Raw genomic sequence first — 13,030 nt, 5'->3', positions numbered from 1 at the left:
TGTGGCTCACTCTCATTACTCCACGTGAAGTTTAATTAGCAGACACTGTTGTGTGTGTGTGGTGTGTGTGTGTCCCTTTAAGATTTCATTAACTGACAGACACACAGTGCACATAGCTGCTTTCCCCAGCAGAGGAAGCCATAGTGCAGATTTTGAAACACTCTGTGAAATGTAAAAGACCAAGCTGACTATGAAGCTGGCACAAAGCAGCATAACCACACAGTAAGTAAAACACTAACTGACCTTCTGTCTCCTCCATGAATAATGCATTGATTAATTTTAGTGTACTAAAGAATAGCACAGCTGCAGAGTAGGAGGAGTGTTAATATTTAAGCAAAGTCAAAAATCTGAAAGATTATTTATTATGTTTATTACAGGTCTTTGTTGTAAATGAGACATTGAGTCTCAATGGGACTAGCTGTATAAATAAAGGTTAAATAAATAAAAACATCAAAGTGTGACTGGATGCTTTAAAAAGTGCAGGTGAGCGTCACAATTGTTGGAACAGCTTGTGGCAAGAAATATGAAGGTGGTGGTTTTCCTATCAGTAAACCTGCCACCAAAGAAATAAGAATAATAAAAAGATGTGGAATTATTGGAAAAATAAACATGTTAAATGACTGGGCTAAGTGAATAATTACTTAATTGTTGTTGAATATGACTGGTAGCATGATTGTTTTAGAGATATTTGGAAATGTTTCTACTGTGAAACTTTTTGATTAAAATAATCATGAAGTGGGAATCTGACCACGACGGCGCAAATTCTATTTTTATCCTTCAATAAAGTAATCTGATCAACTCAAAGCGAGTTGAGTGCATTCCTCAACAACAGGAGGAGCAGACAGTGGAATCCACAGCTGAATTCCAGAGCCAGCTCATCCGTCATGTGGCAGGTTACAGACTCACACCTCTTCCCACAAAGAACTGAGTCATCGTGGAGGTGGTAAAGGATGTGTAAGTTTACAGCAATATGGGCAAATGAAACAGTTGGCAAGAATTAAATCATTTTCAAATGATAGTCATATAGATGGCTTTTTGTGAGGTTTCACCTTCACTGGTTTATTTTTCTTATTTGCTTTCGCCAACCAAAAAACTCACTGAACTTAATCACTCAATCGATTATGACATATGAAGACCTAATAGATATTTCTGTATGATTAGTCGAAGCCCTTTAACACCCCAGTGTGGTTCAAGGTTACAGTGTGTAAAAAACTTGCAAATTCAACGTGGATATTCATGGAAGTGTCAGCAAAGAATCTGGGTGTTATTATACGCACAGTATGAGGAACTGGACGTGCAGGTTATAGCCTTAGAAAGACTTTTAAATACCAAAAAACCACATGGACAGGAAAGACATGTATTGAAGAGCTAGACAGAGTGCAACCAGTTAATTAGTAATGTGTTCAATGTGTTAGATTAACCATATTGTGCCCTTGATGCGTACCAGAACACTGTGTCTTACCTTTCTCTGATGAAGTCTGTCAGCTCCTTAGTGGAAATTTGGCCATGCTTCATGTTATGGTAGAGCACATCAAAGCCATTATTTTTTTCCCCCTGTTTGGCAGACAGAAACAAAAAAAAAACGTGGAAGTTGATGCTCAGTCACTGCAAAAACCATTAAGTGTAGCAACACAAAGTCTGCTATTGATTACACATTACCGTTAAGGCTTTTTCTAGCAGCAGCGTTCTCATTTTTTGCATAGCTTCTATCTGCATCTGCAGTAAACTCTGGTCGACCATATTCATCTTGGCCATGTTTAAGAGAAACAACACTTAGAAATTAGCAAATCAACAGAAGACTGGTCGAAGGCTAAAACCTACAATGAAAGACACACCTGAACAGCTTTCTGCGCTGCTGTAACCATGCCACTGGGCAACAGTGTCCAGTTGCACTTTAAAAATGCAAAGACATTCTAAATAATTCATCTAGATGAAAAACAGCAGTTTTGTTTTAACCAGAATTATTGTCTTCTAGGGGTAGCGGAACAATCGATAACCCATAACGTTGTGATATTTTGTATCAATACAGGAACACACCAAATATCTACATTTTACTGAATAAAATTAAATCTTATGAACAAGAGGGCCCCTCTCATACAACACCATCCTGAGACAACATTAGTCAGCAAACTTACATTAAATTAGCTCAAACGAAGAACCGTCCAACACTGGACACACTTAGCTTGACAAAGCTACCTCATAACTGGCTCAGTTACACGAGTAAGAATAGGATGGTTGTCCAAAACTTGAGGGTGTTGCACACTCATTACCACTTCTGATTGCTAAATGATTGCAAAGGTTGCTTAATAAGAGGCAACCTTTCGCAGTCTGACTTAGACTGGATGCAATCACTCTCAAAGAGATTGCCAAATGTCTGCAAATAATTGTTATCTACTTTATAAATGTAGTCAAGATTGCCAACATGTTGCCATTGGTCTGAATAAGTCTTTGTCAATGAGCACAACTTGACTCAAGTGGCTGCCAGCTGGTTGTATTCTGGTTACATTCCTACAGAACAGGAAGGTTGCTGAGTGCAACCTTAATAGTAGATTTTCTGTCTATGCAGACAGCAACAAATATCTTTTTTAAACTATTTATCACAGCTAAATGCTGTATTATCAAAAACCAATTGCATTTAATTACCAAATTGACTCATTTAATTGACATTGAAATGATATAAGACTTCATCAGGGTTCATCTAATGCCAACAGGAGGTTTTATTGACAATCTCATTTTGCAACAAAAAAATAACTAAAGTGAGATAACTTTAACTTATTGTATAAAACAGATACTGACAGAGTTTAACTTTGAAGACATAACACACATCACAACACATCTTGAATAATTTGCAGTTGAGGAAAAATCACAACATATGTTCACAATATTGGATCGCCAGGTGTCTGTTTATTCCTACCTCTATTTTCTGTATAATTCCTAAACCACTGAAATTACAGATAACAACTGTCAACACACATCACACCGCATGTGTACGGGCGGTTATACTTATAGAACATTTTGCAGGAATAGAAAAGTTCAGTCTTTGATCAAATGTAAACTATGTTAGCATTGCCACTTCTATTGCAGACTTATGGAATTAAAATATGCCCGGAAAAAAGGTTCTGTAAAACATTAGGATGTCACAGAGAAGATGAACCTAACTTACTGTGTCTAATTCTCCCAAAAGCATAAAAAGTAAACAAATAAATAAGAATTCACGACATAAAAATGTTTAGTGAGGTCACACTACAATTCTTTATCTTCATGAGTCTTAAGTTTTTGTTGTCTGAAATAACTCTGGAACTCGTCTAAAAGGGCATCCACACAGGAAGTGATGCGCTCATTGCATATTATTTTGCGGCTCATGGCTGGTCACTAGCTGACCTTCCAGACTCCGACTGTCTGGACAACCTCCACCCTATCAAATGTCAATTGTCTGGGACTTGCGTCAATTGCTCACACTAAAGTTGAATAAAGTTTAAACATGGGACTTGTCTTAGTTATTAATTTCACTAACTTTTGGTCACACCTTCAGTGTCTCTGAAATTACTGTTTGTACTGTTTCCACTTTAGTGTACAAATACAAATGCCTTCTGAAATAGGATCAGGAAAACATGCATTAAAATACCACCTTATACAGTGTGAAGCACATGAGAAAGCTGCATTTTGTAGCTTACTGGCTGCAAATCTTACATGGATTTGTTCACGCAGCTGCTAGAGGATATTTTAAAAATGGGGCCTGGGACAAGCTAGACTCTATAGCTGAACTTGATCTTTGACCAACAAAGTCGAGCCAGTTCATCCCTGAGTTAAAATGAATGATTGTGGCACATGAGGCCCCTCCAGGTGATGCTGAGATATTACATTCATGAGAATAGGATGAACAACCTGGAAACATAATGCCTTTGGCCAGAGCAGCTGTGAGTGACTGGGGTAAAATAAAAAGATTGAACTTGTACTATAATGGCTGTAGTGCATGTATGTCTGTTTCCTATCCCCTCCAAGACACGTTAATCAATCTGGATAAAAACTGATATATCAACTACCCAGGTAGCAGTATTATCAACATATATATATCTTTTGGTAATTATTTTTATAACCCTAAAATCCTTACAAATTACATATATTATGTGCAGTAGCTGATCTCAAAACAAACAACGACATTAAATGTACACTACATGTACAGTGTTGTCGACAATACTTGTACATTTCTGTTTGTAAATATAGTTTGCTAAATTTTAGTGCAGTGGCACTTTAGGGTAACTGGAATGTGTGAAATTTACGAGCAACTGGGACAGTTAGAGGTTAACACCAGATCAGCCAAGGCTTGTTACACATTACAAAACCATTTGAAACACAACACTGACTACAAAACCTAGCTTTGATTGTACAAGAAAATGTGTGGCTCTTTGAAGCTAATACAATTAGCCAACGACTAAAGAGGGGGAGATTGAAGTGAATTGGACAGCCTGAGAGCGATTCCAGTAGAGAGCATTACAACCTTACAACCCTTTGTGGCAACAGGGACAAAGAGGACTGAACTGAGCTACTGCACACAGTTCATATAGCTCATGATATCTGCATTAGGAGTGTAGATTTTATATGTTTATAAAACTGCTGTTGTCTGACATGACTTATTTCACATTGGCTTGTGTTAACTAGTTTATAGGAAACGACAATGACGTGTTTTTGCAGCTTCACAGCAAAAGAAAGCTGCACGGGACAGCCATGGCCAATGTCTTACATATGCTTGAGCAAACCGAGAAATGAAATATTAAACACTTGAACTGATAGAAAAGTTGGCTTGTTTAGACCACTGCAAAGGCAGCATAATCAATCAATCAATAATCCATCTGATGCCATCAGATGTGGCGGAATAAAACCGATTATGATGGGTTTGTGTTTGCATGACTGGTCTTTGGAAAATAGATCTGGTCCCGATTTCTAACCCTGTGCAGGGGTTGCAAATCTATGGCTACAGATGCATAAACAAGAATATGATATGAAAATAAACTATTTCTAGCATTTTAATTTGTTTTGGTTGTTGTTATTGTGGTTTGCAGGTCTGAGTACTTACTGCTATATGCAGCTAAAGAAAAAAAATGAAGACCTGCTCCTACTGACTTGGACTTCAATCAAAATGAAATTCAAACTAGCCAATGTCTTTATTTCCTTTATCTTTCCCAATTTAAAAGCTATTAGGCCGCTTTTATTTATTATCAAATGAGTCTACTTTTTATTTGATTAAAACATGCGGAGGACAGATTTTTCCTCGACTTCACATTTGGTCCACGTGCCAAAAGATTTTAGTTTTTCACTCCTATTAGCAATGTTGCCATGCTAATTTATACTTAATAGGACATGTCATTCTGTATGATGCTTAAATTTGTTTTAGGGTGTCACAAGCAGTTCTTTGGTCAAAAATTTCTATTAAAAGTGAGTCTTTTGACCCCTACTCTAAAGCAATAGCTGTCCAACACTGGTAATAACCTTCTTTAACATATTTAAGCTAAACTTGGGCATACAAATGTGAAAACAGCGTAAAGATAGATCTTTAAATGGTAAATGGCCAGCATTTGTATAGCGCTTTTCTAGTCCCTAAGGACCCCAAAGCGCTTCACACTACATTCAGTCATTCACCCATTCACACACACATTCACACACTTTAGGACAAAGTTGAATAATTTCACCCCCCCCCCTAGCCACATAGACAAAGAAGATAAAGATCCAGACTAGAGAATGTCATCAAATTTATTTTCGATTTAAAAATATCCTCTTTTTCCAGCTTTACTTCCTCATTGGCCTTCTTGATTGCTTCAGCTCAGGAGGACACATGCCTTACTAGAAGCCTCAAAAGATGTCAAAGGAAAATCAATAACGGTAACATGACTAAGAACACTTTATTGGCACATTTGTTGTGATATTTTGGGAAATGAAATGTAAAAGCGATAAATGCTGATAAACCCGCAGTTGGTGATGAAACTGCTGTCTGATGTCACATACAAATAAGAAAAGTTGAACTAAAATGCATGTCACAATATGGGAAGACTCCAGTTCACCAGAGTTCACCATCAGTCTTGTATTAATCTGCAGTCCAGCTTAGTTTCCCCTCGAGCCGAGGCCATCGCAGATATTTCCTAGTTCCTGAAGCAATCCACTGTCAGCAGTTTAGCCTAAAGGCTAAAGCATTAACTAATGGCTTTAGTTTTCTTTTTCCACATATTTTCAGGAAGTTTATGTCAAGAAGCTCCAAAAATAACTATATACAAATAAAATACACACTAAAAGGAAAGCGTTGTTCTCCAGGTCACGGCTCACTGGCCAACATTTACCCCAGTGAGCAGACCACTGAAGTGTGCTTCCTACTGTAACAAGAAAACAGCTAAAAAAAAAAGTTTAGCTGTTACCCCACTTAACAGCAATCATGACATGCAAACTACTGCATGCATTAGATGTCAAAGCTATAAGAAGCACAGTTTATGAGACCACATGTTACACAACACTTTAAAACACAAACTAAGTGAGAGATTTAACAACTGGCCAATCGTACTACAAAACAGGGAAGTGACGAAAGTAAGTGAAAACAGAGCAGAAAGGCAACAGGAAGAGAGCCCATTCTGTTCAGCTCCTGTGTTCGACTGGTACCTGATATCAATGAATACAAAAGAAAAAGAAACACGGGAAACAGCTAAGGGCGTTTTTTTTTTCCTCACAATTGCTAAGGCTGGAATCAATTTCTAAAGCAGTAGAGAGAAATGTAAAAATACATATAGATATATAAATAATATGTACATTTTAGATAAATATATAATATAAGTGATACCAGAGTGACGCAGTTTTTTTTTTTTACACTCATGTCTGTGATGTAATCAATGAAAACACTGTTTGTTTAATATTCCAACCACACATTAAATGTGCCCACCCCAACTGGACGATAACCTACTGAGAATTTAGCATACGTCAACTGTGGTTTTTTTGACAAACAGTACAGACGAGCTGAGACAGCTTCCTATGAACTGACCAAATTCATTAAAAAAGGGAAGAGAACAAGCTGTGTCAGCTGGTTGTACCATAATTACAGAAACAGGTGCTAGAATGAGAAAATTGTGATACACTACACTGCACAGACTAGGGGGAACTAAAGAAAAAGTTGTATGCTTTAGGCCAAAAAAAATAGGTAATACTAGTTTCACCCATGAGGGGAAAAAAAAGAGAACTATTAAAGCTGGAATTAAATCTAAAGTCAGTGGAAATGAGCCAGATGGCTGATGGAACAACTGCCCAAGGAGAGAATAATTATACAAACATTGGTGACTAATGGTTCTGTGACACCTTTCCTGCACAACATTTTAAGCTTTTATTTTGAAACACCAGTTTATCTTTATTTGGGGTTACTGTCTGTGAAATCATATAAAATTTTATCTCACTCAGAAGTGGGCTGCTTTAAATATTTTTGACTTCTCATAGAGCAAACAGCCAAATTGATTTTCATATTTATCATTAATTGCTTATAAAATTCAGTTTTTGTTTTAGCCACCACTTATATCTTTATATTCTGATTCCAGTCAACCAGACTTTGTCATTTTTTGGTCTTCAGTGGTTCAAACTGTTGCTCAACAGTTTGAACGTTTTTCTTTAGACAGTGTCCGTTTTCATTCATTTTCACTTCAGGTTTTGTAACTGAGTTTGTCCAGTTTTCCCAGTGTCCCAGTGTTGGAGTGGTATTGTGAATACAGAAAAGCACCATCAGCTTTTGTCCCACCAAGCAATACTACCTGGAAAGTGTCTGATTGGCGACAGCTTCATTTTTCAACATGGGAATGATCCCAAACACAATATCAATGGAGTAAAAGTATACCTGGATAGAAAAATACACAATGGAACACAATCAGTCATGGACTGGCCTCCCCAAAGCCCGGACCATAACATTGTTGAAGCAGTGTAGGATCTTAACAGAGAACAAAATAAAAAGCACCCAACATTCAAAGAAGAGCTTCAAGAAGTCCAGAAAACAATTCCTGAAGATCACTTAAAGAAAGTACCAGAAAGCATGAGTGCACACTGTGTTTAAAAATAAAGGTGTTCATACCAAATATTGTCTTAGAACTGCACAAACTATTTATTTTTTTTTGCTTTATAAACTATAATCGCATTTATGTTTGCAGATATTTCAAAAAAATCACTGCACATATTTCCACCGTTCTAGCAAAATATAAAGAAATAAGAGGTGGCACAAGACTTTTGCAATTTAAAGTGATGTAAATTATGAAAGTAAAGACGAATGGTCAATAAAGAAAAAAAAACTGTCATTACATAGAGTGAAAGAAACTCTTTGCATATTATAACAGTTTATGTACTAGACAGAGTACATGGCTTTCTCACCATTAAAACAATCTATTTGTTAAGTCAGTAAGAACATATCTTTGAAAACCATGCTTTATATTTACAGCAATTCAATACTGAGCACTGAACACAAAAAGAAACTGACATCTTTAATCTTAACTACCACCTTAAAAAGGAAAGATAAACCAAACCGCAGTGCTATGGTTTATCACATCTGCTGCACAGAGATGGACAGGAATTCATTCTCCTGCAGTCAGACTACAATGCAAGGTTCAATATCGTTTATGTAGGGAATCAAGTGGTTGTTGCCTATTGTTGTTTATCATGCTGCATATTGTTATACTATACCTTCCAAACTGCAAAAGAACGCTAAAAAAAACTAAGCCTGGGAGCAAATGAATGCTTACATTATTTCAGACTATTTTTATTTGTAAGTTTGTCTGCCTCAGTAAACACTGATGTTTGTGTGCAATGCTTTTTCAGTTAAACAACATATATGTAGGACATATAATAAATGTGCTTGAGTAAAAAATTACAATTTAAAAATTTCTAATGTGCTGAATGTGTGAAAATGGGAGTATGGGCAAAAGAATTATAGCACATAGGTGCCAAGTGTGTAAATCTATGGTATGCAAGCAGGAAAGTGGTACAGTGTAGCAGTTTACCTAAGCTCTAGGGGAAACCTATGAAAAAACTTCATAGGTTTCCCATGCTTGTTATTACAGCACTGATGTTGTGCTTTAGGAAGGGGGAAACAATACACAGGATTAGAAGTGTCTCAGCTGACATGACTTCTTCTCCTGTTCCGGTGTGTGCTCAGGTGAGAGCAGTGGAAAGAATTGCATGCTGTCCCTGAGGAATTTAGACAGAGCCAAACAACACAGTGTCTCTCCAACGCAGACTGTAAACGGTGGCCCGGTACAGCCTATAGAGCACACAGCCATGAGCTGCGCAGACGGCGCCTTGACATCAGAGTGTCTGGCCTCAGTCATGTGACCAGAGAGGTCTGGGAGCGGTGCACTGAGCTATCACAGCTCATCACAGACAACACACACAGCTTTAGTATGCGGTATGCACACAGAGGCTGGGCTTTGTTTGTGGTAGATACAAACGAAAACTTGACCATTACTTAACTTGTTAGGGATGATAACGCCAAAACGGGTTGGTCTAATGCAACTAAAACCGACTCGTTTAAATATAAAGGGAAGAATGAACAACAAACAGCAAGAGGCAGGATGTTTGTTTCACAAAAAAACCATAATTAGTGTAATGTTTTCACTCTCTGGTAATCTTAGAAAATTGCTACTGATTCTCAAGGCTGTTGGGTTGAACCACCATTCAATCCAGTTACAAAACCTCAACAAGCCCTTCCTCTGAAGGCAGAGCCATGCTGGTTTGATTTCAGAGACAGCTGAAGAAAATTAGGTAGCCAAAAGGATGTGTGCCACTCCTGTCCACCTCTTTAATAGCGTCACTCTTTGCCGTGTCAGTGGGACACTGCGTGTGAAGTGTGGGACAATATATAAGACAACATATTAGCTGTCTCTATACTGCCTAGTCAGTGCTAGTGCTCTGTTGAGACTCCATGTTAAACATAAGGTCATCATAGTTTTGCTACAACAATCCAATGACTCAGGCATTTCAGCACATAGGCCACATCTTGCACTTTTGCGCCAGAACTTCCATCGAGAAACCAAACTCTTGCTTAGATTTCGTACAGAGAGAGAAAAAGGAAATGAAACAAAGCCTGCAAATAAATCCAAGGAGTAGAAATGTTACAGCTGGTGACCAGTCCAGTGCTGCAACTATGACAGATAAACAGCACTGCCTGAATTCCTAAAGAACTTGTATATTCAGCTGAGGAGATCCATTTTGTATAGATGACAAAAAAGGGAGAAAAAAAAAACCCCAATGAAAACATCGAAAAAAAGTGAAAGAGCATGGGATGTGAATGGGGAAAGCCTCTCTGCTTAGCAATATAACAAACAAACTGAAAAACTCAATACGTCTGATAAAGATGATGATGATTTGTAGTCAAGTCAAAAGGGAAATGGATGCATCTCCTCCCAGTGCCAAGTATGTGCGCTCATGTGTGTCCTGCATGTTAAACACACAGCTGATCGCGACCATCACTGGATTCTCTTGTGGCTCACAGCAGGGCACAAAGGGCAGATTGAAGAGTCAGGAGTGTCTCTGATTGCTCCTCTTTTTGCCTTTTAGATATTGATGAACTCTCATTTAGGAACAAAAAAGGCGTTAGTGGGTAACAGCAGTGTTATTGGTAATTACTTCAAGCACTTAGCTTAATGTAGTTTTCCACAAATATTCATTACAGCCCCTTTATAAGCCCTGGATCACCTCCAGAGTTCAACTAAGGCTAAAACTTAAGGATGTGTTTGTCCACCTTAAAGAAGACAAGAACAGATTCTGATTGGTTGTTTCAAGCTGAGAGTCCTGTTGTATTATATATAAATGAGTAACAGATTTTTTTTTTTTAAAAGAACAGAAAAAGAAAGGGGGAAGTTACAACAGTTAGGTACAAATTTACCCATGGGTTTTATTCAAAACTATGTCGCTGTAAGAATTTGTAACATTTTAGCTATGACGCATAACCAATACTTGCCGTAGTGTTATAGTGCAATACATACACCGTCTTGACATGGAGGAGTAGCCCTAATAAGGCCAATACTGTTCGAGTTTCACTTCTAATGGCACTATCTTTGTGACTTCAGTGTAGTGCAACAAGTAGTAACGGTAGACTTCTACTTTCCCACCTGCTTTGACACAGCCACGTCAAATTATTATCGGGAGAAAAATGACCTTTAGGCAGTACGCAGAAAGCGCTGAGCTCAGCTTAACACAGCCAGTGCTCTGCGGCACCCGCTGTACGAAATAAAGTATCGCTATTTAGGTTGGTATTGAGGCTTTAAAATCTATTCTAACTTACTAACATCTGGTATCTCACTGAAACTTTGTCACGGAAGAAAATGACGCGTACGACCAACGGCTATGACTGACAGCCGAGGCGTCCAATAGCATTCAGGGAACTGACCATATACGTTCCAAGCGATCCTGACCGAGCCAATTGACAGAAAACAGGGGTGGACGCTTCGACGTTTCAAGTTAGATTGGTTCACAGAGGCCCAAACCCCGGGGTAGCAAAATATTTGCCGAAGGAAATTAGCGGTGGCCGCGGGGTTGCTGACCAGGACACTGCGACTTCAGAGGGAACTAAGCTTGTGAGCTAGACGACTTCCTCTGCAAAACGAATAACACTTGATTCCTGATTGGCATGAACATGATAAGGAGGGAACATAGCATGATAATAGCACCGGTGTAAACACCGTGAATAAAAAAGCACCACCTACCCAGAAATTCTCTAGGAAGTACGGCGTTATCATCTTGCTTTATTACTCTTCGCCACAACTCTTCAGTTTGTTGTAATGCAACTTTTGAAGCGTATATCATCCACCGTCCTCCCCCCGTTTCTCTTGTATCTGCCTTTCCCCGTTTTCCTCCTCTCCCCTTTCTTCTCCCTCCCCACCTACAGACTCCACCTCCACCCGGCGTCTCTCCCCTATGGTTTATTCCCGTAGAAATGTAGACGTTCAGTGGGTGAAACAGCGCTATCAATGGCGAAGAGAGACACTACAGTCGCCGGATGAAATGCTGCCTTCACATGCTTTACGAAAATTCCCCACATAGAAGGCCGAGATTGACTAAAATACAGATAAACCATAACGCAGCTATGTGAAAATAATAGTATATAAAAATAAATAGTAAGATATTATTAGCTATATCACTGTTTGTTTTAGTTAGCATTACTTATGAATTCAGCATCTACAGATGTGAGGGATTAATAAAGTTCTATCTTATCTTATCTTATGTCTCCCTGTTTAATAAATCTATGTGCCGATTTGTTGTGCACTAGTGGGTAAAGATTATTCATACCCGTTTAAACGTCCTTTTCCAGTGGGATTGTTTAGTCAACACACGTTCTACCAATATTGCAAAAGCAAATACTCTTGTTACGGTTGTGGTTTATTTAAAGCATAAGAAAAGGTCTTCCAACACCAAGTCTATGAATAAGCCTTTACATTTATTTAAACTGATTTATAGATTTAGCAGTATGCCACTTTTCAAGGTTTTGCAACTAATCATCTGTTGGGCAACAAGCATCTAGGTTTTGGAATAAATCGTCTTTCCACGTTAGACAGTTACATTGTTAATTTTTAAATCTTGTCTTAAACACCTGTATGCTGCCTGGCCTTCGACCCAGTGTGAGACATTGATCTTACTTGTTTTTGTTGTACGATAGTTGTTTTTGTAAATGATTGCTTTCACTCTACTTATTCACTTTTGTGTACAACCACTTTACATCTGCTGTGGCTGTTTTAAAGTGCTTTATAAATAAATAAACATTGTATTTAAAGGCCCATTTACAGTCGGCACAGTGGACAGAGTCTGCTATTTGTGTAATTCCAATTTCACAAAGCCTGAAAGTACCAGTGACATTGCCAAAAAAAAAAAAAAAAAAAAAAGACTTGGAGAAAATACATGATAAAGGCCCACAATAATGTAAACAATTTATTGGAACAATGTACAGATTCAAGCTATGGTAACCAGTCACACCCACTATATCATCTTACAAATATTACAAAATTACTACAGTACAATATAGAGTCTTTGC

General features: G+C 38.0%; 1 protein-coding gene across 7 annotated transcripts in view; it reads right to left on the bottom strand.

The window, feature by feature from the left end:
* Positions 1-11,892, bottom strand: part of fcho2 (FCH and mu domain containing endocytic adaptor 2) — a 50,288-nt gene extending 38,396 nt beyond the window's left edge. For 5 of the 7 annotated variants that reach the window (XM_026173271.1, XM_026173273.1, XM_026173274.1 and 2 more), the window contains exons 1-2: positions 11,709-11,892; positions 1,463-1,554 (exon numbers count right to left, since the gene is read on the bottom strand). In XM_026173271.1, coding sequence (XP_026029056.1) covers positions 1,463-1,554; positions 11,709-11,741 — 125 coding nt within the window. In that variant the 5' untranslated portion in view covers positions 11,742-11,892. The remainder of the gene's footprint in view (positions 1-1,462; positions 1,555-11,708) is intronic. The other 2 variants (XM_026173276.1, XM_026173278.1) reach the window with 1 other exon arrangement.
* Between the last annotated feature and the right edge of the window lie 1,138 nt (positions 11,893-13,030).

This window comes from Astatotilapia calliptera, chromosome 7, assembly GCF_900246225.1.
Source record: "Astatotilapia calliptera chromosome 7, fAstCal1.2, whole genome shotgun sequence".
NCBI classification, from domain to species: domain Eukaryota; kingdom Metazoa; phylum Chordata; class Actinopteri; order Cichliformes; family Cichlidae; genus Astatotilapia; species Astatotilapia calliptera.
The sequence above is the reverse complement of the archived record's forward strand: the minus strand, read 5'-3'. Positions and strand labels throughout refer to the sequence as shown.